General features: G+C 42.9%; 1 protein-coding gene across 1 annotated transcript in view; it reads left to right on the top strand.

The window, feature by feature from the left end:
- The window catches only part of LOC126213281 (neprilysin-2-like), a 408,856-nt gene that overhangs the window by 319,243 nt on the left and 63,131 nt on the right, over positions 1–26,482 (top strand). The window contains 2 exon segments of the mRNA XM_049940942.1: positions 897–1,111; positions 9,203–9,379. Coding sequence (XP_049796899.1) covers positions 897–1,111; positions 9,203–9,379 — 392 coding nt within the window.

The following is a 26,482-nucleotide window of genomic DNA, read 5'->3' as shown; positions in this document are numbered from 1 at the left end:
AATTCAACTAAGTACCTGGGTGTTAAAATTACGAACAACTTCAGTTGGAAAGACCACATAGATAATATTGTGGGGAAGGCGAGCCAAAGGTTGCGTTTCTTTGGCAGGACACTTGGAAGATGCAACAAGTCCACTAAAGAGACAGCTTACACTACACTCGTTCGTCCTCTGTTAGAATATTGCTGCGCGGTGTGGGATCCTTACCAGGTGGGATTGACGGAGGACATCGAAAGGGTGCAAAAAAGGGCAGCTCGTTTTGTATTATCACGTAATAGGGGAGAGAGTGTGGCAGATATGATACGCGAGCTGGGATGGAAGTCAGTAAAGCAAAGACGTTTTTCGTCACGGCGAGATCTATTTACGAAATTTCAGTCGCCAACTTTCTCTTCTGAATGCGAAAATATTTTGTTGAACCCAACCTACATAGGTTGGAATGATCATCAAAATGAAATAAGAGGAATCAGAGCTCGAACAGAAAGGTTTAGGCGTTCGTTTTTCCCGCGCGCTGTTCGGGAGTGGAATGGTAGAGAGATAGTATGATTGTGGTTCGATGAACCCTCTGCCAAGCACTTAAATGTGAATTGCAGAGTAATCTTGTAGATGTAGACATATTGTGGTTATAGAAATTTACTGTGTGTGGTGGTTTAGAGTAAGAATTGAATGGCCTCTCATATGGAGACTGCCCATTTCCTGACATGTTCATTGATATCATTTGGTACTTACATTTACTGGGATCAGTACCATTGTTTGATCCTAGTGTTCCAAACTCTCCCTATACATATGAAGTTTTCCAAGAGGTGGTCAGTAGCTAAGTCTCAGATGTGAGTTCTGGAGCAGGGAAGGGGCCCTGTGCAGCACGTCCAGTCGGCTGACGATCCCCCTGCGGCTGCCCTCAGCGCTGATCGAGTCCCGCGGCCTGGCGCCGCTCCAGAGGCTCCTGAAGGAGGACCTGGGCGGCTGGCCCGTCGTGGAGGGCGACTCGTGGGACGAGGCGGGCTTCGACTGGCTGCGCAGCATCTACCGCTTCCGCAGGGCTGGCCACAGCACCGACTACTTCCTCAAATTCTCCGTGGGCACAGACTACAGAAACTCCACGCGCCGCTCCATCATTGTAAGTACTGCCATGCTCGCAGTCCAGTGGCTATGTAGCATTAGGGTTAGGATTTTGGTTCAACCTGCATAGTAAACGTAAATTCTATAGCGGTATGTATTTTTCACACTCGAAGTTATAATTGTGTGAGCCATACCTGCAAGGCTTATGGACTAATCATCTACATCTCCATCTCCATCTGTATCTATACTGTGCGAAAGAACAGTGATGTGCATGACAGAGGATACAACCCACTGTACCATTTATTGGGGTTTCTTCCCATTCCATTCATGTATGGAGCATGAGAAGAATAGGATTGAATGCCTCAGTGGGTGCAGTATTTATTCTGATCTTATCCTCATGATCCCTATGTGAGCAGTACATGAGGGGTTGTAGCATATCCCTAGAATCATCATTTAAAGCTGGGTTTTGAATCTTTGTTAACAAATTTTCTCAGGATATTTTACGTCTGTTTTCAATTCAGTTCCTTCAGTGTCTCTGTGTTACACCTCCATGGTTCAACCAACCTTTGACCATTCATGCTGCCCTTATCTCTATACGTTCAATAACCCCTGTTAGTCTTGTTTGGTATGGGTCCTACACACTTGAGTAACATTCTAGAGCCAGCCACATGAGAGTTTTGTAAGCAAGCTCCTTTGCAAAGTTATTGAAATTTCCCAGTATTCTACCAATAAACCAAAGTCAACCACCTGCTTTACCCACGACTCAACCGTTGTGATCATTCCATTTCTAATCCCTACCCAGTGTTACACCCAGGTACTTGTACGAGCTGGTCGATTCCGACAGTGATTCATTGATATTATAGTTATAGGACACTACATTTTCTTCTGTTTGTGGTGTGCGCTATTTTACATTCTGAACATTTAAGGGGCTCGGGAACGCCCTATACTTGCAATGTTAAAATAACGCTTATAAATTACATCTTTCCTCACAAAGTATTTGAGGTAGGAAGTTGAACTTTTTACAGATTATTTATTGGAATATGGGCTACAACTTAACACAGGGATTTTACAAAATTTTAGTTCAGTTATTAAAGATGATTTTTTTTTCAATTGTAATAAAAATTTACAACATTTTTTTGCAATTTTTTATTTATATATACAAAAATATACAGTTTTTTGGAAAAAGGCTGTGTTAAATTATGCAGAAGGTACTGTGTAACATTTACTGAAAGTTTGAAACAAATATGTTTGGAAGATCCTTAGAAAACATGTAATTAGTATGACAAAATAAAAGTTTTGGGAATCGAGCGACAAAGATTGGATTAACTTTTTAGTGCATTCCAGGTCCATAGGATGGATTATCTTCATCCTCTGCAAACTCCTCCTCCAGCTTCCTCTTGTTCCTCTTCCTGTTTACTCTTGCTTGTATTTCTAGACTCTTTACAGCCCTGTCTGCAGCCCGAAGGCGTTCCTTGTCTGAAGCAAGCATCGCTCGTTGTTGTGTTCGTAGATTTTGCTACCATTTTCTTCAGTTGCAGTTACTGCAACACTGTTCCAAAAGGTGGTCATGTATGAACACTTATCACATTTCAGTTGTATTTCACTAGCAAGTCCTACGTGCTTTATTATGGAGAGTTGCAGACCAACTTCACTACAATGAATACATCTTACACAGTTTGAAAAAATTCCTTTGAGAACCGACATATCAAATATTTCATTCACATCCGATTCGCCCATAAAACATTCATAGTTTTCACTCATTGAACCAAGCTTCTTCTGTGAAGTACTTTCTTTCCCACTTTGACTGCTATGGGCAGGTGTACTTGAGAGGTTAGGTTCACTCACTTGGTTATCGTCTTTATTGTTTACAGTAATAACACATACCTTTGGCTTTCCAACATTTCTCCTATCCTTAAAAGCCTTCAGAGGATTTCTAATAACTTTACTTTTACTCATTATTATACTTCAACAAAACAGAGACTCAAGAAACAGAATTAATTACGAATATTTTCGAGATAACGACAGAGTAAATAAACATGAAACAATCGACAATCACACCAGCGATATATATTGAACCATCACAGGTTAGCCACAACACATACTTTATCTCACATCACTAAAATGTCCTGATGAACACGGACGTTAATAATAACACCATTTGACAGCAGTTTAACAGTGCCACAGTGGGTCACGCCCATGTAGAACACATTTCAAAAAATTTTTAAAAATAGTTGTAGTCTTCGGAATTGAATGAATTACATATCTATTAAAAGGTAATAGTCTGCAGATTCAGAAAACGCAAAAAAGTAAAAATTGAACTTTTCATGATTTTGGGCCTTTCCGGAGCCCCTTAAAGATAGTTGCCAGTCTTTGCACCAATTTGAAATCTTATCAAGATCTGACTGAAAATTTATGCAGCTTCCTTCAAACAGTACTTCGTTATAAATAACTGCATCATCTGCAAAAAGTTTGAGGTTACTATTAATATTGTCTGCCAGGTCATTAATACACATTATGAACGGCAAGGGTCCCAACACACTTCCCTCGGGTACACCCAAAGTTACTTCTACATCTGACGATGACTCTCCATCCGAGATAACACACTGCGCCCTCTCTACCGAAAAGTTCTCAATCCAGTTGCAAATTTCACTTGATATACTATATGGTCAAACTTTTGACAATAAGCGTAGCTTTTGTACTGAGTCAAATGCTTTTTGGAAATCAATAAATACTGCATCTAAGTGACTGCCTTGATCCAAAGCCTTCGGTATTTTATGTGACAAAAGTGCAAGTTGGGTTTCACATGATCGATGTTTTTGCAATTCACCGTGATTGGCATTGAGGAGGTCATGCTGTTCATGATACCTCATTATGTTCGAGCTCAGCACATGTTCTAAGATTTTACAGCAAATCGACGTCAGGGATATTGGACGGTAGTTTTGTGGATCCGTTCTACTTCCCTTCTTGTAAACAGGTCTGATCTTTGCTTTTGTACAAGAACTGGGCACTTTTTTTTCCGGAGGGATCTGCAACAGATCATAATTAGCAGATGGGATAACTCAGGCGCAAATTCAGTACAGTATCTGACAGGGATCCCATCAGACCCTGGGGCTTTGTTCGTTTCTAATGATTTAGGCTGCTTCTCGACGCCACTGGCACTAATACTTATTTCATTCACCTTTGTAGTAGCACAAGGATTGAATTGGGGCAATTATGCTGGGTTTTCCTTTGGAAAGGAGCATTTGAAAACGGAATTAAGTATTTCAGCTTTTGCCCTGATACCCTCAATTTTAAGTCTTGCCTCCTTCGCTAAGGGCTGGATACAAACTTTTGTACCACAAACAGCCTTTACATATGTCCATCGAAACTTCTATCAACCCCTTAAGGTGTAGCAGATATATAATTCGTGTTCCTGTAATTATCCTGCCACATGTAAATCAAGAAACATAGTTACAGCATCTACACTGTTTCTTTCAAGGGCAAAATCTTTTAAAACAATTTAACAACACTGCACATCCATGTTAAATATAATTATATGTTTATTATGATGGTGTATTTTCTGAATTAGGACTAAGACTGTTCACTTAATGTGATGCTGGATACAGGTATTCTGACGCTTTCAGAACATGTGTCCAAGAGGTTTTTCGGGATTTGCGTATGTAGCAGTCAATATGTAGCTACAGACACCCTACGTTTAATGTAATTAGAGGATATGATACTATACTCTTGTTATCAAATAAAACATAAATTCTGCAGGTTAATTATACGAATAATATCTAGTATGAATTCTCAGCAAATGAAAAAGTATAAATTTAAAGGGCTTAATAATACCAAACTACGTGTGTTGGTGAACACTACTGGGCATTAAAATTGCTACACCACGAAGATGACGTGCTACAGACGCGAAATTTAACCGTCAGGAAGAAGATGCTGTGATGTGCAAATGATTAGCTTTTCAGAGCATTCACACAAGGTTGGCGCCGGTGGCGACGCCTACAACGTGCTGACATGAGGAAAGTTTCCAACAGATTTCTCATACACAAACAGCAGTTGACCGGCATTGCCTGGTGAAACGTTGTTATGATGCTTCGTGTAAGGAGGAGAAATGCGTACCATCATGTTTCCGACTTTGATAAAGGTCGGATTGTAGCCTATCGCCATTGCGGTTTATCGTAACGCGACATGGCTGCTCGCGTTGGTCGAGATCCAATGACTGTTAGCTGTTGGCAGAATATGGAATAGGTGGGTTCAGGAGCGTAATACGGAACGCCGTGCTGGATCCCAACGGCCTCGTATCACTAGCAGTCGAGATGACAGGCATCTTATCCGCATGGCTGTAACGGATCGTGCAGCCACGTCTCGATCCCTCAGTCAACAGATGGGGACGTTTGCAAGACAACAACCGTCTGCACGAACAGTTCGACGACGTTTGCAGCAGCACGGACTATCAGCTCGGAGACCACGGCTGCGGTTACCCTTGACGCTGCATCACAGACAGGAGCGCCTGTGATGGTGTACTCAACGACGAACCTGGGTCCACCAATGGCAAAACGTCATTTTTTCCGACGAATCCAGGTTCTCTTTAAAGCATCGTGACGGTCACTTCCGTGTTTGGCGACATGGCGGTGAACGCACTTTGGAAGCGTGTATTCGTTATCGCCATACTGGCGTATCACCCGGCGTGCTGGTATGGGGTGCCATCAGTTATATGTCTCGGTCACCTCTTGTTCGCATTGACGGCACTTTGAATAGTGGACGTTACATTTCAGATGTGTTACGACCCGTGGCACTACCCTTCATTCGATCCCTGCAAAACCCTACGTTTCAGCAGGATAATGCACGACCGCATGTTGCAGGTCCTGTACGGCCTTTCTGGATACAGAAAATGTTCGACTGCTGCCCTGGCCAGCACATTCTCCGGATCTCTCACCAATTGAAAACGTGTGGTCAATGGTGGCCGAGCAACTGGCTCGTCACAATACGCCAGTCTCTACTGTTGATGAACTGTGGTATCGTGTTGAAGCTGCATGGGCAGCTGTACCTGCACACACCATCCGAGCTCTGTTTGACTCAAGGCCCAGGCGTATCGAGGCCGTTATTACGGCCAGAGGCGGTTGTTCCGGGTACTGATTTCTCAGGATCTATGCACCCAAATTGCGTGAAAATGTAATCACATGCCAGTTCTGGCATAATATATTTGTCCAATGAATACCCGTTTATCATCTGCATTTCTTCTTGACGTAGCAATTTTAATGGCCAGTAGTGTAAACAAAGTGTGTTTGTGTGTTGGAAAATCGTATTTTCTGAGGTTCCTTGCTGCCAGCTTTAGGAAGCATCTAAAGAAAATTGTGAGTCATGTGACTGAAGGAAGGAACGAGGGGAGGAAGATTGGATTTAATGTCGCGTCAGCATCGAGGTCATTAGAGACGGAGCGCAAGCTCGCATTGTGTCAAGGATGGGGAAGGAAATCAGCTGTGCCCTTTCACAGGAACCATCGCGGCATTTGCGTGGAGCGATTTAGGGATATCATGGGAAACCTAAATCTGGATCACCGGACGCAGGTTCGTACCATAGTCCTCCCAAATGCGGGTCCAGCGTGCCGACCACTGTGCCACCTCGCTTGGTACGCAATCGAAATGTCGTGCAAGTACGGTGCGGATTACTGACAGAGAAAACACGATTTTCCAAGATGACAACACCTCGCCAGGAAAGCCTGAAAACCTGCAAAGTATGTATATAACTCGAAAAGCTAATAATTCAGTGCAAGTAAGCCATGTTTTGAATATATTAGAGGAAGCAGAAACTGTTGGATATAAAAAAAGGAAATGCACAGTTCACATTGAATAATCAACTAGGATTAAAGCACAATGGCATTCTGGCTAACTTTAATTGTTTACTTGGTTACGTATTAGTATTTAATTAAATTAAGTATTATTTTGGCTTGTAAAGAGAGTGACCTGACAGTTATAAGTACAAAATGTCATATTATACACACAACAGTTTCCATTCCACCAGGCACTTAGTCCATCTTGATCGCTTATGGGGCCGCTTCTAGGGTTCTAGACGAATACGTATAGAGCCAACATTAACATGAAGATACAGCAGTGAACCAGCCAGCAGCAGCAGCAACTACTATAATACAATTTAATGGCGTCAACCCAATTCTCTACATCAAGTGCTAACAAGCTTCGTATATTGGAGTAATGTAGTGCGAATATAGGAATATCAACGACTGGGCGATCATTATAACATATACAGATGGATGTAGTACCGCGTCCATGGGGTATAAACGGGCATTGCACTGACGGATCTGTCATTTGCATACAGGTGATTCATGTGAAAAGGTTTGCAACATTATTATGGTCACATGGCAGGAATTACCAGACTTTCAGAGTGGAATGCTAGTGGGAGCTAGACACAGGGGACATTTCATTTGGGAAATCGTTACGGAATTCAATGCTCCGCGATCCACAGTGTCAAGAGTGTGTCGAGAATACCAAATTTCAGGCATGACCTCCCACCACTGACAATGCAGTGGCCGACAGCCTTCACTTAACGACCGAGAGCAGTGGCGTCAGTGCTAACAGACAAGCAACACTGTGTGACATAACAGCAAAAACAATGTGAGACCTACGACGAATGTATCCATTAGGACAGCGCGGTGAAATTTGGCATTAATGAGCTGTGGCAGCAGACTAACTATACGAGTGCCATTCCTAACACAAAGTCGCCTGCGGCGCCTTTTCTGGACTCGTGACCATTACGATTGGACCCTAAACGATTGGAGAACTGTGGCCTGCTCAGGTGAGTCAAGATTTCAGTTGGTAAGAGCTGATGGTAGTGTTCGAATGAGCCGCAGACCCTACGAAAGTCGAAAGTTGTCGAAAAGGCGCTATGTAAGTTGGTAGTGGCTCCATAATCGTGTGGGCTGTGTTGACATGGAATGGACTGGGTCCTTTGGTCCTTCTAAACCGATCATTGAGTGGACGTGGTTATTTTCTGCTACCTGGAGACTATCTGCAGCCATTCGTGGAATTCATGTTCTCAAACAGCAACGCCATGTCACCGAGCCGCAATTGTGATTGGTTTGAAGAACATTCTGGACAATTTGAGAAAATGATTTGGTCACGCAGATCGCCCAGCATGAATCACCTCGAACGTTTATGGGACATAACTGAGAGGTCAATTCATGCACAAAATCCAGCATTGGCAGCACTTTCACAATTATAAAGAGCTGTAGAGGCAGCATGGCTCTACATTTCTGCTGGGGACTTCCAACGACTTGCTGAATCCATGCCATGTCGAGTTGCTGCGCTGTGCCGGTCAAAAGGGTATCAGACACAATATTGGGAGGTATCCCATGACCACTGTCACCTCAGGGTATGCAGACAAATCTCGAGACAAGCGTTTATAGCTACATGACCAACCCTCCAACAATTTTAATGAAATTAATGGATCGTATCTTTGTAACTCTTAGTTTGCCAATGAAATGTAGACCATATTTACTGAACAACATTACTAGGAGTGCTGGGTACACCTATGACCTTTCAACATTGTGTGTGTATTTTAGATATCACCTTTAATAATTTTAATGATACACAAAGTTGAGACATTGTGTATTACTCTTTACTATGTTGGTTGTACATGATCATTGGCCATGAAACTGGTTGTGAGTCAATAAAACAATTTTATCTGGTGACAGCGGAAGTGTTCTTACCCTCATGCCTTTCAACAGCTGTGGGTGCCCATAACATGAAATACTTTTTTTTAATGCTGAACACATAGTAATGTTTTTATAAAGAACAAAGAATCATTAGATCTAACAAACAAATCAAAGAAAATTAAATTAGAGAAAGTTAAAATTTGGACTAAGGTAATCTACATAAGGAATCAAAACGATCATAGAAATAGTTTACACTGTCTGTGTCATTATTGTTCTCTGTATTCCTTTCTAACAATGTCACCATCCCCCCGCCCTCTTGTCCACCTCACTCCCTCTCTCTCTCTTTCTCTCTCTCTCCATGAATCTCTGGCTCTTCTTTTCACACCCTCTTCCTCCCTGTCTCTTCCTCTCTCCCACTATCCTTTCACCACCACTTCTTTTGCTGCAGCTACTATACATGCTGACCTTTTCTTTCTGTTTCCACAGCTGGACCAGGCATCGCTGGGGCTGAGCCGCGAATTTCTGGTGAAGGGTCCCTCGGATAAACTCGTGGATGCCTACTACCAGTACCAGGTGGACCTGGCAGTTCTTCTGGGTGCCGACAGGACTCGGGCTGAGCACGAGCTCAGACAGTCCCTCGAGTTTGAGACAGCTCTGGCCAACGTGAGTATGAGGTGGAGGGTACAGTTTGCATTACTGCCACGCCATCTTTAGTGTATTCTCCGATCAGAACAAGACTTCTAAGAGTCGCAATTAATATTGACGTTATAATATGGTAGGTTAGAAAATGATGGCCACGTGAGAAGTTGGGTCCTTCCATTGGAATCTCGAATTATATCACTCTTCATTTTAGGAACACAGATGCAGAACCTCAACGCTATGGATGTGTTGTCCGAGCAATGTGCACTCCAGAGAGGCACATGAAACTTTGAATCGTATTACATATATTCATTCACAGATAGAACTACAAGTGTAGATAAGTTAGTCGTGCAGCATGCTGCTCTGTGGACAGTGATGTGTGATGGCGGCAGGAGGCAGTAAATTCAAATGCATGTCAGTGCAGGGATGCTGTATAAGTTTAGACAGCACAGACAGCGATGATGCAGCTCTTGTATGAAAAGAGCCACTTGTGCTTACTGTAGTCTAAAGGTAGTGTCTTTGGCTAGTAATCAAACCGTACTTCTTCCCAGATTTTATTCCAGCCAGTTCTTAAATTTTTTTTGTAAAAATCAACACAAATGGGTTGCCAAAGACTTAAAATGTAAGGAGTCAGCCTCGCTCAGCCAACAGGCTTGTCAAAGAGGTTAGAGGAATTGGCAGACTTTAGAGACACCCTCCAGTTCCTGATGTGAGAAACTGCCAGCAAAAACGGAAGAATCAGCATTGATCAATGGCAGAAGGCTATGGAGATCACTGCGTCAAAGAAAAATAATATTTGAGCAGATGATACATGATCTGTAAATTAGAAAAAAAGTGTCATGATGGTTTCTCCATTGACAAAACCTTCTGCGTTAGACCCATATTTGAATCTCTGGGAGACAGCTGTAAATGGGGAGGGAGGTGATCGAAAAAAAAACATTGAGTAATCAGTGTAAGGGGAACACTCTATGATTCGAGGCATGGAATGTGGTAGGGAAGGTAGAAAACCTGAGAGGGAAACATAAAGAATAAATCGAGAGTTAGTGGGTGTAAGTGTAATGAAACCAAAAGAAGCTGGGGCCTTCTGATCAGATGAATGTTGGATAATTTCAGCAGTATCAGAAGAAGATATATCAGAAGTAGGATTTGTTATTAATAGGAAGGCTGAGTGTAGAGTGCGTTACTGTGAACCGTACACTGATAGGATTACACTCATCAGAATTGGCAGCAAACAAATAGTAACAACAATACTTCAGGTACACAAGCCAGTCTCACAATGAGAAGATGGAGTATATGAAAACACTGAAAAAGTAACGCAACCGGTATATGGAGATGAAACTCTAATAGGCATCACGGATTATAATTCTGTGGTACAAAAAGGAACAGAAGACAGACTTGTGCGGGAGTATGGCCTTGTCAGCAGAAATTACGGGGGACAAATGATGCCTGAGTTCTGCAATAAATTTCATCCAGTAACAGCTAATTCATTGTTCAAGATTCACAAGAGGAGCTGGTATACTTGGAAAATGCACAGAGACATGGGAAGATAACATAAATTACATAGCACTGAGGCAGAGATTCCGAAATCAGACACTCGACTGTAAGGAGTACCCAGAAGCACATACCGAGTAAGAGTAAAATTTGGTAATAATGAAGAGTGGACTGAAGCTGATGAATGACCGATGTACATCTGAAGTGTTTAGAGGCTGTAGGTACTGTGTTGATTAACATCTCAATAGTCAATTCAATTAGAGGTACCTCAGAAAATGAACAGACAATTATAGGTACAAGGAAGGTAACTATGGAGACTCTTTGGGTAACAATTATGTCGATTGAAGACAGAAGAAAGTAGTAAAGTATTCAGCAGCAGACACGAATGTACCAATATAACTCAATAGTTACTTAAAAATATTAATAGTCTCGGTCACAATAACATATAATGACAACATGCTAATTTGCGGTTTTGACTGACTATAAACCATCCCCAGAACATACAGACTGAAAATCAGTGCCAAAGAACAATTTTGCCATATCATCTTTTGTAAGCGTAATTTGTGGGTCGACTAGCAGGTCGATGCGAAAGTGGCCCGACAGTGCAGGGTCGCCGTGTCGGAAGTCTCCATGCGCTGCTGCTGGCAGTGAGGGCAAATTGGTTATGACTCCGGATTGTGGGAGAGTTTTATGCCATTACAACAGTTAGGCAATTAGGCTTCATTTCTGTTTGGTATTGAGCCAGAATCAACAACATAACATCTTCACAGGCAATAGTAAAAGCACCCGGAAGACACGGTCAGACATCTGAAGAAGACACGATCAGAAGTCAATGTAACTTGGTACGTGCACACATTGTCGGTGAGTATGTACATGACTGGAGCTGCAGTTCTCTGTGACAGCTTGAGCAGCCACAACAAGTGCAGCTGTGCTGGTCGTGTTTAGTGCTGTTACTGGGACTCCAGGGGCACGCAAGGAGCCGACCGGGATCAGACGTCGAGTGAGCGCTGAGGAGGACAAGGAATTGTAAGTGGCCGACAGAGTTTGAAAGGCACCATTGCGGGTCTCCAGTCAGCTGGCTGGTCGAATCCTGCAGTATGCAGATTTGTGGGGCATTCGGATGTGACCGTGGCACAGTGGTGGACTGCACGCGAACGTGGAGGCGGGCGCACTCGTCCTTAAATTTCCAGCCTACCACGTCTGTCCACCACAGCAGAGGATCGCTGTGTCGTCCATGGAGCACATCGTAATCTCTTCGTATCTGTGCCCATCACCTGAGAACAAGTAATAGACTCCATAGAATATTGCGTGTCATCCTCGTAGTCTCGATCAGAGACTTGGACGGTGATAATACCGGAGCACAAACAGCTGCATTTGGAGCGGTGCTGCGACTGGGACACTGACGGACAGAGTCGGTGCCGGTGGCCTGCGCTGCCGCGAATCCCCGCCACTGCTCGCTGCTGCAGGGTCGAACTTGGCATGGCTGTAAGAGGTGCATTCAAGTTCTAAGGCCTCCGATCTTTTTTCTCCGGACTGGAAAGAGATAGAAACATGCACATTGTTTTAAAATGAGGCCACGTTCATTGTCTATACGTCTCAGAGATGGCAGCACCGTACGGCAGATGGAATTTTACCGCCAGCGGCGAGAATAAGAACTGTTTTAAATACTTAAAATGGCGACGTTTTCCTTACTTGAACAGCGTGCAATCATTCGTTTTCTGAATTTGCGTGGTGTGAAACCAATTGAAATTCATTGACAGTTAAAGGAGACATGTGGTGATGGAGTTATGGATGTGTCGAAAGTGCGTTTGTGGGTGCGACAGTTTAATGAAGGCAGATCATTGTGTGACAACAAACCGAAACAACCTCGGGCTCACACAAGCCGGTCTGACGACATGATCGAGAAAGTGGAGAGAATTGTTTTGGGGGATCGCCGAATGACTGTTGAACAGAACGCCTGCAGAGTTGGCATTTCTGTGGGTTCTGTGCACACAATCCTGCATGACGACCTGAAAATGCGAAAAGTGTCATCCAGGTGGGTGCCACGAATGCTGACAGACGACCACACGGCTGCCCGTGTGGCATGTTGCCGAGCAATGTTGGCGCGCAACGACAGCACGAATGGGACTTTCTTTTCATCGGTTGTGACAATGGATGAGACGTGGATGCCATTTTTCAATCCAGAAACAAAGCGCCAGTCAGCTCAATGGAAGCACACAGATTCACCGCCACCAAAAAAATTTCGGGTAACCGCCAGTGCTGAAAAAATGATGGTGTCCGTGTTCTGGGACAGCGAGGGCGTAATCCTTACCCATTGCGTTCCAAAGGGCACTACGGTAACAGGTGCATCCTACGAAAATGTTTTGAAGAACAAATTCCTTCCTGCACTGCAACAAAAACGTCCGGGAAGGGCTGCGCGTGTGCTGTTTCACCGAGACAACGCACCCGCACATCGAGCTAACGTTACGCAACAGTTTCTTCGTGATAACAACTTTGAAGTGATTCCTCGTGCTCCCTAATCACCTGACCTGGCTCGTAGTGACTTTTGGCTTTTTCCAACAATGAAAGACACTCTCCGTGGCCGCACATTCACCAGCCATGCTGCTATTTCCTCAGCGATTTTCCAGTGGTCAAAACAGACTCCTAAAGAAGTCTTCGCCGCTGCCATGGAACCATGGCGTCAGCGTTGTGAAAAATGTGTACGTCTGCAGGGCGATTACCTCGAGAAGTAACGCCAGTTTCATCGATTTCGGGTGAGTAGTTAATTAGAAAAAAAATCGGAGGCCTTAGATCTTGAATGCACCTCGTATGTAGCCTTCTTCTTCTCCGTGCCTAACTTCCCCTCACCTAACTTCTTGCTACCAGTTCTGCTACAAGCTCAGAACCCGCAAGCAAACTGGCTGTCGTGCAACAGATTTGGAACCTGGATCACAGAATATTGTACAGTGGTAGAATTATGGTCCTTAGTCTAAAGGAATTACAATTGTATCCTAGACGAGAAAACCCCAACTGCTATGAAACACTATGTGACCAAAAGTGTCCGGACATCCGCAAAAACATGCATTTTTCGTATTAGGTTCATTGTGCTGCCACCTACTGCCAGGTACTCCATATCAGCGACCTCAGTAGCCATTAGACACCGTGGGAGCAGAATGGGCCCCTCCGCAGAACTCACGGACTTCGAATGTAGTCAGGTGATAGGGTGTCACTTGTGTCACACGCGTGCAGGCGAGATTTCCACACTCCAAAACATCCCTAGGCCCTAGGCCCACTGTTTCCGATGTGATAGTGAAGTGGAAATGTGAAGGGACACGTACAGCACAAAAGCGTACAGGCCGAACTCGTCTGTTGCCTAACAAAGACTGCAGACAGCTGAAGAGGGTCGTAATATGTAATACGCAAACATCTGTCCAGACCATCACGCAGGAATTCCAAACTGCACCAGGATTCAAGTACTGTGATAGTTGGGCGGGAGGTGAGAAAACTTGGATCTCATGGTCGAGCGGCTGCTCATAAGCCACACATCACGCCGGTAAATGCCAAACGTCGCCTCGCTTGGTGTAAGGAGCGCAAACATTGCACAACTGAACAGTGGAAAAATGTTGTGAGGAGTGACGAATCACGGTATACAATATGGCCATCCGATGGCAGGTTGTGAGTATGGTGAATGGACAGTGAACGTCATCTGCCAGTGTGTGTAGTGCCAACACTAAAATTCGGAGACGGTGGTGGTATGGTATGGTGGTGTTTTTAATGGAGGAGGCTTGCACCCTATGTTGATTTGCGGGGCACTATGACAGCAGAGGCCTACACTGATGTTTTAAGCACCTTCTTGTTTCCCACCGTTGAAGAGCAATTAGGGGATTGCAATTGCATCTTTCAACACAATCGAGCACCTGGTCATAATGCATGACCTCGCATTCGGGAGGACGACGGTTCAATCCCGCGTCCGGCCATCCTGATTTAGGTTTCCCGTGATTTCCCTAAATTGCTCCAGGCAAATGGCGGGATGGTTCCTTTGAAAGGGCACAGCCAGCTTCCTTCCCTGTCCTTTCCTAATCCAATGAGACCGATGACCTCCCAGTTTGGTCTCTTCCCCCAAACAACCCCGTAATGCATGACCTGTAGCAGAGTGGTTACACGATAATAACACCTGTGTAATGGACTGGCCTGCACGGACTCCTGACCTGACTCCTATAGAACACCTTTGGGGTGTTTTGGAACGCCGACTTCGTGCCAGGCCTCACCGACCGACATCGATACCCCTCCTCAGTGCAGCACTCCGTGGAGAATGGGCTGCCATTCCCCAAGGAATTCTTCAGCACCTGATTGAACGTATGTCCGTGACAGTGGAAGCTGTCATCAAGGCTAACGGTGGGCTAGCATCATACTGAATTCCAGCATTAGCGATGGAGGGTGCCACGAACTTGTAAGTCATTTTCAGCCAGTAGTGTATCTGACAGTTGTCGCTAGTAGTCTCCAATGATCTTGTTGTCCTCCTCCTCACCATCAAGTAGTTGCTGTTCTAAATAGCATTTGATACGAGTGCAACAGTTACGTCTTTACCTGTGATTTCTTGTACTTTAGGTACTGGAGCTATGCACGCCTCTACTTAAAAATAATAGTTCAATATAGTCATAAGGCCGAGCTGCAGACGTCTTCCTTCATCCCCACAACTAATTCATTGTAAATAATAACCTCTAGCGGTGATCCTGTTGTTAAATAGACTATGTATTGGCTAGAGCTGCAATGTAATAAAATACGCAGAAATACGAAATAAAAGTTAAATGAACAATTTAATAACACAGGTTCTAATTTAATGTCTGTAATTGATGTGGATGGCAGAGACTTATATTGAATAATGTTTATTTGAGAAACGACAACTCAAATAAACAAGAAGTGGATCTACAATATTCATTTAAAATACAGACAGAAAGGAAAATACCCTTATCAAATGCAGTAAAGTTATGCTGAGAGTGTAGGAAGAAAGGTAGCAATATCTCCAAACTAAATTTTAGTCAAAGATACCTGAATCTAAGTCCATTTCATAATCACAGTACACGAAATATTCACCAGCTCAAACAGCTCACAGTTAAACATGATGAGTCACACATGTAACACAAATAATAATAATTCGTACTCCGTCTATCCTCAGTTCCGTAATACGAGCAGAGAGAGTCCTACTCTGGAGCACATTCGGACCTCTGAAGATATAAAGTTCCTTCAGAGGTCGACGTACGATGGCGGCCGTCCACCGCCCAGAATCGAACACGTCCTCGATCGATTGCTACTCGTACTGCAATCAGGTTGCAAGGGATCCATCCCACGAACATAGATATTAGTATGCGACACCCAGGTCGATAGCAGACAGGAGTCGATTGTCGAGCGGTGCAGAAGGCAGTGAGACTAGTGTCGAGTGAGCAGTAGTGCAGGAGAGACAGGCAAGAATGGGGGTCGAGTGAGAAATACAAAGTAAATTCACCGGAGTATGACAAATGAGCGCGTCCCCCTGATCGTCGTGGGGTTGACCCTCATCGGTACCGATTCGCGAGTGATATAAAACCAAGTGATAAGTGCCGAATTATACACTCCTGGAAATGGAAAAAAGAACACATTGACACCGGTGTGTCAGACCCACCATACTTGCTCCGGACACTGCGAGAGGGCTGTACAAGCAATGATCACACGCACGGCACAGCGGACACACCAGGAACCGCGGTGTTGGCCGTCGAATGGCGCTAGCTGCGCAGCATTTGTGCACCGCCGCCGTCACTGTCAGCCAGTTTGCCGTGGCATACGGAGCTCCATCGCAGTCTTTAACACTGGTAGCATGCCGCGACAGCGTGGACGTGAACCGTATGTGCAGTTGACGGACTTTGAGCGAGGGCGTATAGTGGGCATGCGGGAGGCCGGGTGGACGTACCGCCGAATTGCTCAACACGTGGGGCGTGAGGTCTCCACAGTACATCGATGTTGTCGCCAGTGGTCGGCGGAAGGTGCACGTGCCCGTCGACCTGGGACCGGACCGCAGCGACGCACGGATGCACGCCAAGACCGTAGGATCCTACGCAGTGCCGTAGGGGACCGCACCGCCACTTCCCAGCAAATTAGGGACACTGTTGCTCCTGGGGTATCGGCGAGGACCATTCGCAACCGTCTCCACGAAGCTGGGCTACGGTCCCGCACACCGTTAGGCCGTCTTCCGCTCACGCCCCAACATCGTGCAGCCCGCCTCCAGTGGTGTCGCGACAGGCGTGAATGGAGGGACGAATGGAGACGTGTCGTCTTCAGCGATGAGAGTCGCTTCTGCCTCGGTACCAATGATGGTCGTATGCGTGTTTGGCGCCGTGCAGGTGAGCGCCACAATCAGGACTGCATACGACCGAGGCACACAGGGCCAACACCCGGCATCGTGGTGTGGGGAGCGATCTCCTACACTGGCCGTACACCACTGGTGACCGTCGAGGGGACACTGAATAGTGCACGGTACATCCAAACCGTCATCGAACCCATCGTTCTACCATTCCTAGACCGGCAAGGGAACTTGCTGTTCCAACAGGACAATGCACGTCCGCATGTATCCCGTGCCACCCAACGTGCTCTAGAAGGTGTAAGTCAACTACCCTGGTCAGCAAGATCTCCGGATCTGTCCCCCATTCAGCATGTTTGGGACTGGATGAAGCGTCGTCTCACGCGGTCTGCACGTCCAGCACGAACGCTGGTCCAACTGAGGCGCCAGGTGGAAATGGCATGGCAAGCCGTTCCACAGGACTACATCCAGCATCTCTACGATCGTCTCCATGGGAGAATAGCAGCCTGCATTGCTGCGAAAGGTGGATATACACTGTACTAGTGCCGACATTGTGCATGCTCTGTTGCCTGTGTGTGTGGTTCTGTCAGTGTGATCATGTGATGTATCTGACCCCAGGAATGTGTCAATAAAGTTTCCCCTTCCTGGGACAATGAATTCACGGTGTTCTTATTTCAATTTCCAGGAGTGTATGTTTCGCCTCAACCGCGTCGGCCAGCAACAACCATGGATTGCAGTGAGCATTGTTGTGAATGTTGACCATCATCATTGCGTGTGACGAAGTACTTAAAATCAGCAACCAATAAAAAGATGTAACCGTAATTAAACGTGTAAGGCGAAGGTAGCAACTGCCTCAGGAATTGTGTGTTAGGAGAAAATACATATCGGTTTGTACATCGCAACCTTTATGGACTTTAATAATAGACAAACTTCAGTCATTAACTATTCCATCTCAGGATAGCCGCAGTGGTTGAAATACCCCCGAAGCCACAGCATAAAAACCGATAGCCTTACATCCATTAAGCACACGGTCATATAACCATAATAAACAACTGTTTGGCGGCTTCGGTAAATCACGCAAAACCTAATAAAGGACAAAACGGGGGTGTTTCAAGGTCTGCATCCTCCCAGAACTCGAGTAAATGGCCAGAATTGCTCCCGCGAGCTCTTCACTCGAAAAGTCCCAACCTCCACTTGACTCTTCTAGTGTTCGGCTACTGTCTGCTTTCCCAGTGGCTAAAGGCCGTCACCACCAAGAATAGATTACATCATTCTCATGTTCCACAGACATCTTTTGACTCAACCAGACCACTTCTTGGACTAAACTAAGGTATTACAAGAATATTGAAAGGGAGTTGGAATGCCCTATCCCAACAATGTTAAATTTAGTGAACTGGCTTCCCTGTATTTCAGGAACCACTGTACCCATAGACATTAAACTGTGTGTTCTGAGTCTACTGAACTACAATAAAGGAATTTCAGGCATTGCTTTCAGAAAAAAAATTTTTTAATTACACAGTTTCTTTTTTTACGTTATTCTAAATAATTTCTGCCTGTGTATGTATATGTGCGGATGGATGTGTGTGTGTGTGTGTGTGTGTGTGCGAGTGTATACCTGTCCTTTTTCCCCCTAAGGTAAGTCTTTCCGCTCCCGGGATTGGAATGACTCCTTACCCTCTCCCTTAAAACCCACATCCTTTCGTCTTTCCCTCTTTCCACATGAAGCAACCTTGGGTTGCGAAAGCTTGAAATTTGTGTGTGTGTTTGTGTGTTTTTTGTTGTGTCTATCAACATACCATCGCTTTCTCGTTTGGTAAGTTACAGAATCTTTGTTTTTTATACATATTTTTCCCACGTGGAATGTTTCCCTATAATATATATATATATATATATATATATATATATAGGGAAACATTCCACGTGGGAAATATATATATATATATATATATATATATATATATATATATCAAAAGATTAAAAAACAGCCGACCAGTTGCAAAGGATAAAGTAATCTTTACCTAGGTTTCAATAGATATAAATCTATCTTCTTCAGAAGACGGCCTGGGGACAATGAACATCATAATTTATATCCAAGGTAAGATACATGAGTCAAGAATAAAGTATAACATATATTAGGAAAATCTTGTATTACAACATGTGAGAAGGATTGCTGATACTTACAATATTACAGTAACATGGAGTGAAGTATCTTAGTCATTTTTGCAAACATTTACATAACTCAGTTGATCCAAATAAAACATAGCCCTGAGTACAGGGTTTGTCAAACATATAGAAATTAAGAACATAGTAGTTGAAGAGCGCATGGGCGACTGAGTAAAATCGGCCAGCGTAGTAGCACTGCGGCCAGGGCAGGTGGCGCTCAGGTCGCAAACTATTTGCCGATTGGCGTACTGAAGTAACATGTGAGGTATCAATATTAAATGCATCCTTAGATAGAGTTACAAAATAAATAAAATCATGTACCACTCCCGTTGTGACATACTGTTATAGGCGCAATCACGTAGAACATTCATCAAAAACAGGACAGGTGGCGCTTCCGCCATGAGTAATATGTAGTGGCATATACAGCCAGAATATAACGGTTATATTACCATAATAGTGAAACACATAGGATGTATATAAGTAACAAATTTTAGAAAATCGTAATGGCTCTTAAGTCATAATTATGAAACCTGGGCTATAATCCAGTTAATACATATGTTAGAATGAAAAAATTATTACATGAAGGCCCGTATATTGGCAGCCATACATCGTGAGAAAAATATATTACATAACAGGCAGTGAGCTAAAAGATAAGAAAGTGCATTATAGCTTCCTGAGGAAATGGAGTACTGAGGTTACTAGCATTTATGTTATATATTAAACAGTACGGGTTTGAAGCCTTCGAAAAATTGTCTACAGGCAAGGTTCAGCTGATCATTAAGTATATTGCCGTCTTTGAGCTCAAGATGTTTGAAAATAAATAGCTCTTCCCACACATCTAGTCTCCGTCCTTTGACTTGTCTGTGTAGGATAACCGTGTCTTCTAACTGTTTTGGCGTATGGCCGGCTATCAAGAGGTGTTCAGCAAAAGTAGAGTTGCGAAAATTTATTCCTTTTTTACCTAATAGATGCTCTTTATATCGTGTTTTCACAGCTCTGCCTGTTTGACCAATGTAATATGAGGGGCAGTTAATACAGGTTAGTTTGTAAATACCTGAATTAGAAAACCAATCCCTGGCAATCTCTACTGACTGTACAAGATTTCTTTTTAAACTGTTGTTTGTAGAGAAAGAGACGTTACAGTTATATTTTTTATTTAGAAGACGTTTGATCCTATACGATATGTTACCCAAGAAGGGGATGGAAATAAATTTTTTAGTTTCTATGGTGTCTGTGGGGAGGTTATTTCTCAAAGTCGAGCAATTTTGGGAAATTTTCTTATTAAGCAGGTAATCGATCATATTCTGGTTGTACCCATTATTGACCGCAATAGCTTTGATGACATTCAATTCCTTTTTTTGGGCCGCTGGTGATAAAGGAGTGGTTACCATTCGATGAATGGCGGAATGAAAAAATGCCAGTTTATGAGCTTTTGGATGAGTTGAGTCAGCAGGAATAATATTATCTGAATATGTTTCTTTGCGAAAGATATTGAAATGGAAGGTATTATCTTGTATAGAAATTGTTAAATCTAGAAATTTTAGTTCGCGTTTATCATTTTGAAGTTCTTTAGTGAAGGAAATTTTTTCATGTAAACCGTTGAAAGTGTTAAAGAGAAGCACTAAATCATAATCTGTGCCGTCAAAAGCAATGAAAATATCATCAACATAACGTGCATAATAGCGGATTTTTTGGCGTAATTCTGAACTAGAATTGAAGAATTTTGTTTCCAGGGCGTTGATGAAAATCTCTGCTAGAATACCGGCAAGTGGGCTACCCATTGCTAAACCATCTGGCTGTACATACATTTTCCCATTAAATGTGAAATAATTGTATTTTAAAACGACCTTAAGCAAATTAATGAGTTCCGCAATCTGTGTTTCACTTAATTTTTTATGCTTGAGAAGATTCTCTTTTACAAGGTCTATAGTTTCATTGACCGGGATATTTGTGTAAAGGCTGACGATATCAAAGGACACCAGTCTAGTGTCAGGTGTACAAAGTAAAATACTGATATATATATATATATATATATATATATATATATATAATCATTTTATTAAGAAAATTGCAAATTTTTAATGATATAAAAATCCAAAAATTTGAAAAAAAATTCCGTTCTAACTCCCCTTAAATTAAGAATTGGTATTAACTGTTGGTGGCACTCAGAACATTCACAAAAATTATAAGAAAAGGTTATTCCACAAATAAATAAGCCAGTATTTTTGTGCATGTGTGCCTGTGATAACTGATAACAAATTGCCATTAAATATTGTTTAAACAGTTATTTAGATGTGCTTGTCAAAAGTGTTTATTGGCACTCTTTTACAAAGGTGGTGTCAGCTGACATACGAACCGACTGCTTCATATATTACCATAATTTTGTATTATCGATTGTAATTAATACTTAAATAAGTTACATCTGAACAAGTAAACTGTTCATTAAATAAATACACAAGAATGACAAAATGGGAGGTATCCACGCTGTATTCCTTCACTGCGTGATTGTGGAGGATACGGTGTTCCGACACATTTGTGTAATAAAAAAGACATAAAAGGCTTATAAGTTAATAAATAAAATAGATCCAGATGAGTGGCTTTCCCGTACAATAGCCATCGTGCAATGCTATCACCTGAGATATCGTACGTTGAAACTGCATGAAAATTGTAAAAGTTATTTATTGAGAGGTTCATTGTGAAAATGTTTATTCATTGTGGATTACTAACGTTTGTTGTTTGAAAGATATTGAAATTATTGTTGTGTCATTGGATATGCCTCATTTATCTGAGATTACAGGTTTATTCAGCTTTGCTTTAATACTTGACACTACCTGTAACTTCTTACAGATTCTAGAAGAGATGTAAGAAGCCTTCTTTCAGTTTGTCACAAAGCCCGAAATTGTTGTCATTCTGCACTGTGCCACTTGAGATGATCGTCGCCAAAACTCTCGTGTTTGGGATTTACCCTCGTCCAGCCACACTACCCCTCTCTGCACCCAGCTGGCCGGTAATGGACGTGACTTGCCACCCTCACCCCTGGAGCCACACAGCTAGCCCTCAGCCAGCCCTTAGCCACACGAGCCAATTCACCTCCGCTCGTACCCACTTCACGTGGCCAAATCGCTCGCCTACATAAGCCTAGTGTTACAGTATCAATCCATAATTTTCACCAGCACCCATTCACTTTTTCTAATAAATACGTTAGCTTGTAACTTGATTTCTATTGTTAAACTAATTCCTCAAAATTCTTTTACAAATTTTGCTTAAAAATTTAATAGTTGAATGTTTGGAACATTAATTTAATGTAAGAATTCATTTGACACCAGTATATAATTATTTTATACATCGAGTAAAGTTCACCCTCCCGTAGTCTGCGACCCCTCTTGGCAACCCGTATGTTCACAGAATAGAATGGAACAGCAAATTCCAATGGCCACCTCTTCCGTGGAATGGGGAAGGGAAGAACAGGACAGCCAGCCAGTCAACATATTTTAGAATTTTTGTGTAAAATTTTATTTCAAAAATAGCGGAAATGTCTATGAAACACTTCTCCAGGTACAGTCCTTACGTTTGTAGAGTGCCTGTAAGACAGTGAGAACTTTAGAGACAGCACCGTACCACCCTTTCTGTCTTTGTTGACAGGGTACGCTTCCCAGCACTACACCCAATAAACCGGGCACATACGACGATGTGTCTAATCGGCAGGATGTGTGACAGAGGGCAGCAAAGTACAGTTAACACTCTCTTCTGTTTGAGTTTTCTTACAGAGCAGACAGCTTCGTGCCATTCGCCCGCTACTTCCCTGCTTCCACAATCTTTCAGACCGGTTGACAACTGTACAGTGTGATCCCAGGCGAGACATTCTGTACTGTTATTTCACATTATATATTCAGTAGTTCATTATTCTGATTTGAAAACCTCCCTTCTGGCACACTCCTCTTACTTCTTGGGATTCCCAACAATTGCTGTTTTCTCAATGCGTTTGAGTGGAGCTCACGACACTATGTTTGCATGTGCAGCAACAAAGTGTTGAACTCCTCCATATTGGTATGCGTTGGGAAACTTTGTGAGAAAATTTTAGATCTCATCATAGCAAAAGCATTACACTGTGAACACAGATGTTGTAGTATTAGTATTGGAAGAGAGAAGTGATCACAGCAATCTAATCATGAAGATTTCAAACAGTGGGTACCATTTGGTCACTGAAAATGTTGAAATTAACATGGTGGGTTATGTTCGATGTAAGCTCAATGAGTGGACCGTGTCGTCATGGTATGACAAGCACCTCGAAACCTCACACAAGCGTGTATAGCCTGAATGACCTACTCCACACACTATGTGTTAAGCCTCCATTAGGCTGTCATGACCCACCAACGCCTCCCCTCATTCGGGAAGATGTAAATTTGCCACTCATCAGACCGCACTACACGTCTGTCCAGTTTCTGTGCTGCTTGGCCAATTGAAGACATATGGTTTTAAGTGCCACTGTGACCAGTGGCCTTTCGTGGGGTTCCCAACTCCAAATGTCCATTGTCTGGAGTTTCCTTTGTAGCATTTGCTTAGTAACTGGTTGGGGTGATCTGCATTCACTGATAACAGCAACTGCTATTTGGTTTGAAACCGACTGCCAATGACAAGGTGAGAACTCATCTCCGATTAGAATGTGAGGATCTTTTACTAGCTCCAGATGTACGATATTTCCGAACCGGGGCAAAAACTTGATAATGAACTGTGGCCCAAACCCCCCTCCCCCCACCTCCTCCATGTGATATAGAGAGTCAAAAATTAAAAAAAAAAGTCGTTTTGTCAAAAATATGTTCATTTTGTAGCACAAAAGCTTCTGAAGAAATGTAAGAAATGTTATTTGGTCTTTAAGTGTGCCAAAGTGCAGTGCCACTCCTCTTCACACAGTGCACAGTGTTCTTCTGTCGCACGTCACTGTATTTCGATCTGTGGAATTCAGACGTGTATATTTTGTACTGGAAGCCATCAAGCTTAATTCAGGGCATTGGAAATTAAAATGTCTTATGATGCCTTTTCTACTCCCAGTCAGCCTATTTGACGTTCTACCCCCCTTGGAAAAAAAACTCGCAATCAGCCTACTGGATGGGACTATTTGTAACTGGCAGAATAAATAATCTTCAGAACAGTGTCACTTTTGTGTGACATAAAATCAAATATACAAAACATGAAAGCAGTAAAGAGTAGAGACAAGCAAGACAGTGCACATTTCTTCAATCTTTAGGACCCAGCATTTTTTCTCTCTCTAATATTGCTACAGCTGTACATTGCGTGCTTCCCTTTCTGCAAAAGAATTTATTACCTCATCAAAGTTCATCAAACGTCTAGCTAAAGGAAAAATCAAAATGTCACTGTCTGATACTGAAAATGCTGTTAATATGAATAGTACCCAAGACTGGTACGATTTCTCGATTTGATTACGTCTGTTTTGTCAGTGTCTGCTAGATAAAACAAATTAAGCCTTTCTAATATTGCAGCAGTTATAACACATGTTAAATAAGCGAGATTGTCTTGGCACAAATGGTCGTTTTTATCTACATCATTTACATAAACAACACGATAAAATGTAATTTACAGAGTCTCAATACCAAACGCCTATTTGGCCTACTACAAGCAAAAATTATTATATTAGAAAATAGTTTCACATTTCATTTATACCCTCCAATTTCTCAAGCATGAGGTCAAAAAGTAGTAGTACGAAATTTTTTGTATGAATTTGAAGTCATGTTATTCTTACTTATAATTTGTGTGATATCCCTGTTTCTTCTCCTTCATCATTCTAACAAACAACTGTATCATCACTAATTCTGTCACTATTCCTGCCACTGTCAAAACTTATTCTCCAGCTAACATCTCTAACAATGCCTGAATCACCAGTCTGTTGTCCTGTGTTTATTCTCCGGTTAGGCTTATTACGTGTTCATACAACACGTTTCCCGCACTATTCTGAGTATAAAACTTAAGTAGCTGCTGACTGGGGCCGTACAATTGGCCCTTAGTAGTGTGGCGGTGTGGCAAAAATGATCTGTCAAAATTTCAGTTTCTTGGATACACCGAGAAGACTGATATGTAACCTTTCTTAGCTGTTATTTCTGGTAGTCGTTTATTTCCACTCTGGTAGTCTGAATCTATGGATTTCGCTAATAATTATAACAATGCTGATAATTCACACACCCAGTCAACAACATAAATATGAAAAGCGATAGGCATAGTAGAGATACCAAATACACTATGCATGCATTCAAAAATCAACTTATGATTCTTTCAGAAATCAGCTTAGAATATGTTCAAAAACCAACAGGAATGCCTTTTAAAATCGTATGAATAATCGATAGATGAATGTGCACTAGATGCTAGTTGCTTTGTGAAATAAGGTTTTTTTCTTTAAAGAACATGAATTTGGCGCTCCATCAAAATTGCCACCTGGGGCAGATACCCCAGTTAGCCCCATGCCCCCCCGCCCCCACACCCACCCACCAACCCACCCCTTTATCCAGGCCTGTCTTTTACCAACCACAGTTCTTATGCCATGTTATGTGTCTGCAAGTGGTGTACCATTTCTTGTAGACACGTTGGACACTCTGCATTGCTACACCAACCAATCAAGCAACTTAATTCACAGTGTAGTCATGGGCACGTGCAAACACAATAGCTCCTTTCTGGCATTCTGTCACACCTCTACGTCGACCCATCTCACTGCACTGATTCCGTACAAATGACTGGGACATATAGTCTACTTCACTGCCGTGACTGAGATTGGTGTTGAAGGGTCATACGCCATCATACTACAAAATTGTACGCTATCTACATTGCTCCAAAGTGACCAGTGGCCTCTTTTGAGCGGGTGAGTAGTATTTCCTCCATCTAAGCCGTTCTGATCAATTAGTCTTACAACTCCTTTGTGACCTGTGACAGAATGACAATGTAATCAGGAAACTAATATCTTTTATTTCTTCCTCCTCAACTTTAATATTACGTTTCGAAATTTTCTCACAATTTCATTTAGTGAAACTTCCTGGCAGATTAAAACTGTGTGCCGGACCGAGACTCGAACTCGGGACCTTTGCCTTTCGCGGACAAGTGCTCTACCAACTGAGCTACCCAAGCACGAATCACGCCCCGTCCCCACAGCTTTACTTCTG

Source organism: Schistocerca nitens, chromosome 11 (assembly GCF_023898315.1).
Source record: "Schistocerca nitens isolate TAMUIC-IGC-003100 chromosome 11, iqSchNite1.1, whole genome shotgun sequence".
In the NCBI taxonomy this organism is placed as follows: Eukaryota; Metazoa; Arthropoda; class Insecta; order Orthoptera; family Acrididae; genus Schistocerca; species Schistocerca nitens.
The sequence above is the reverse complement of the archived record's forward strand: the minus strand, read 5'-3'. Positions and strand labels throughout refer to the sequence as shown.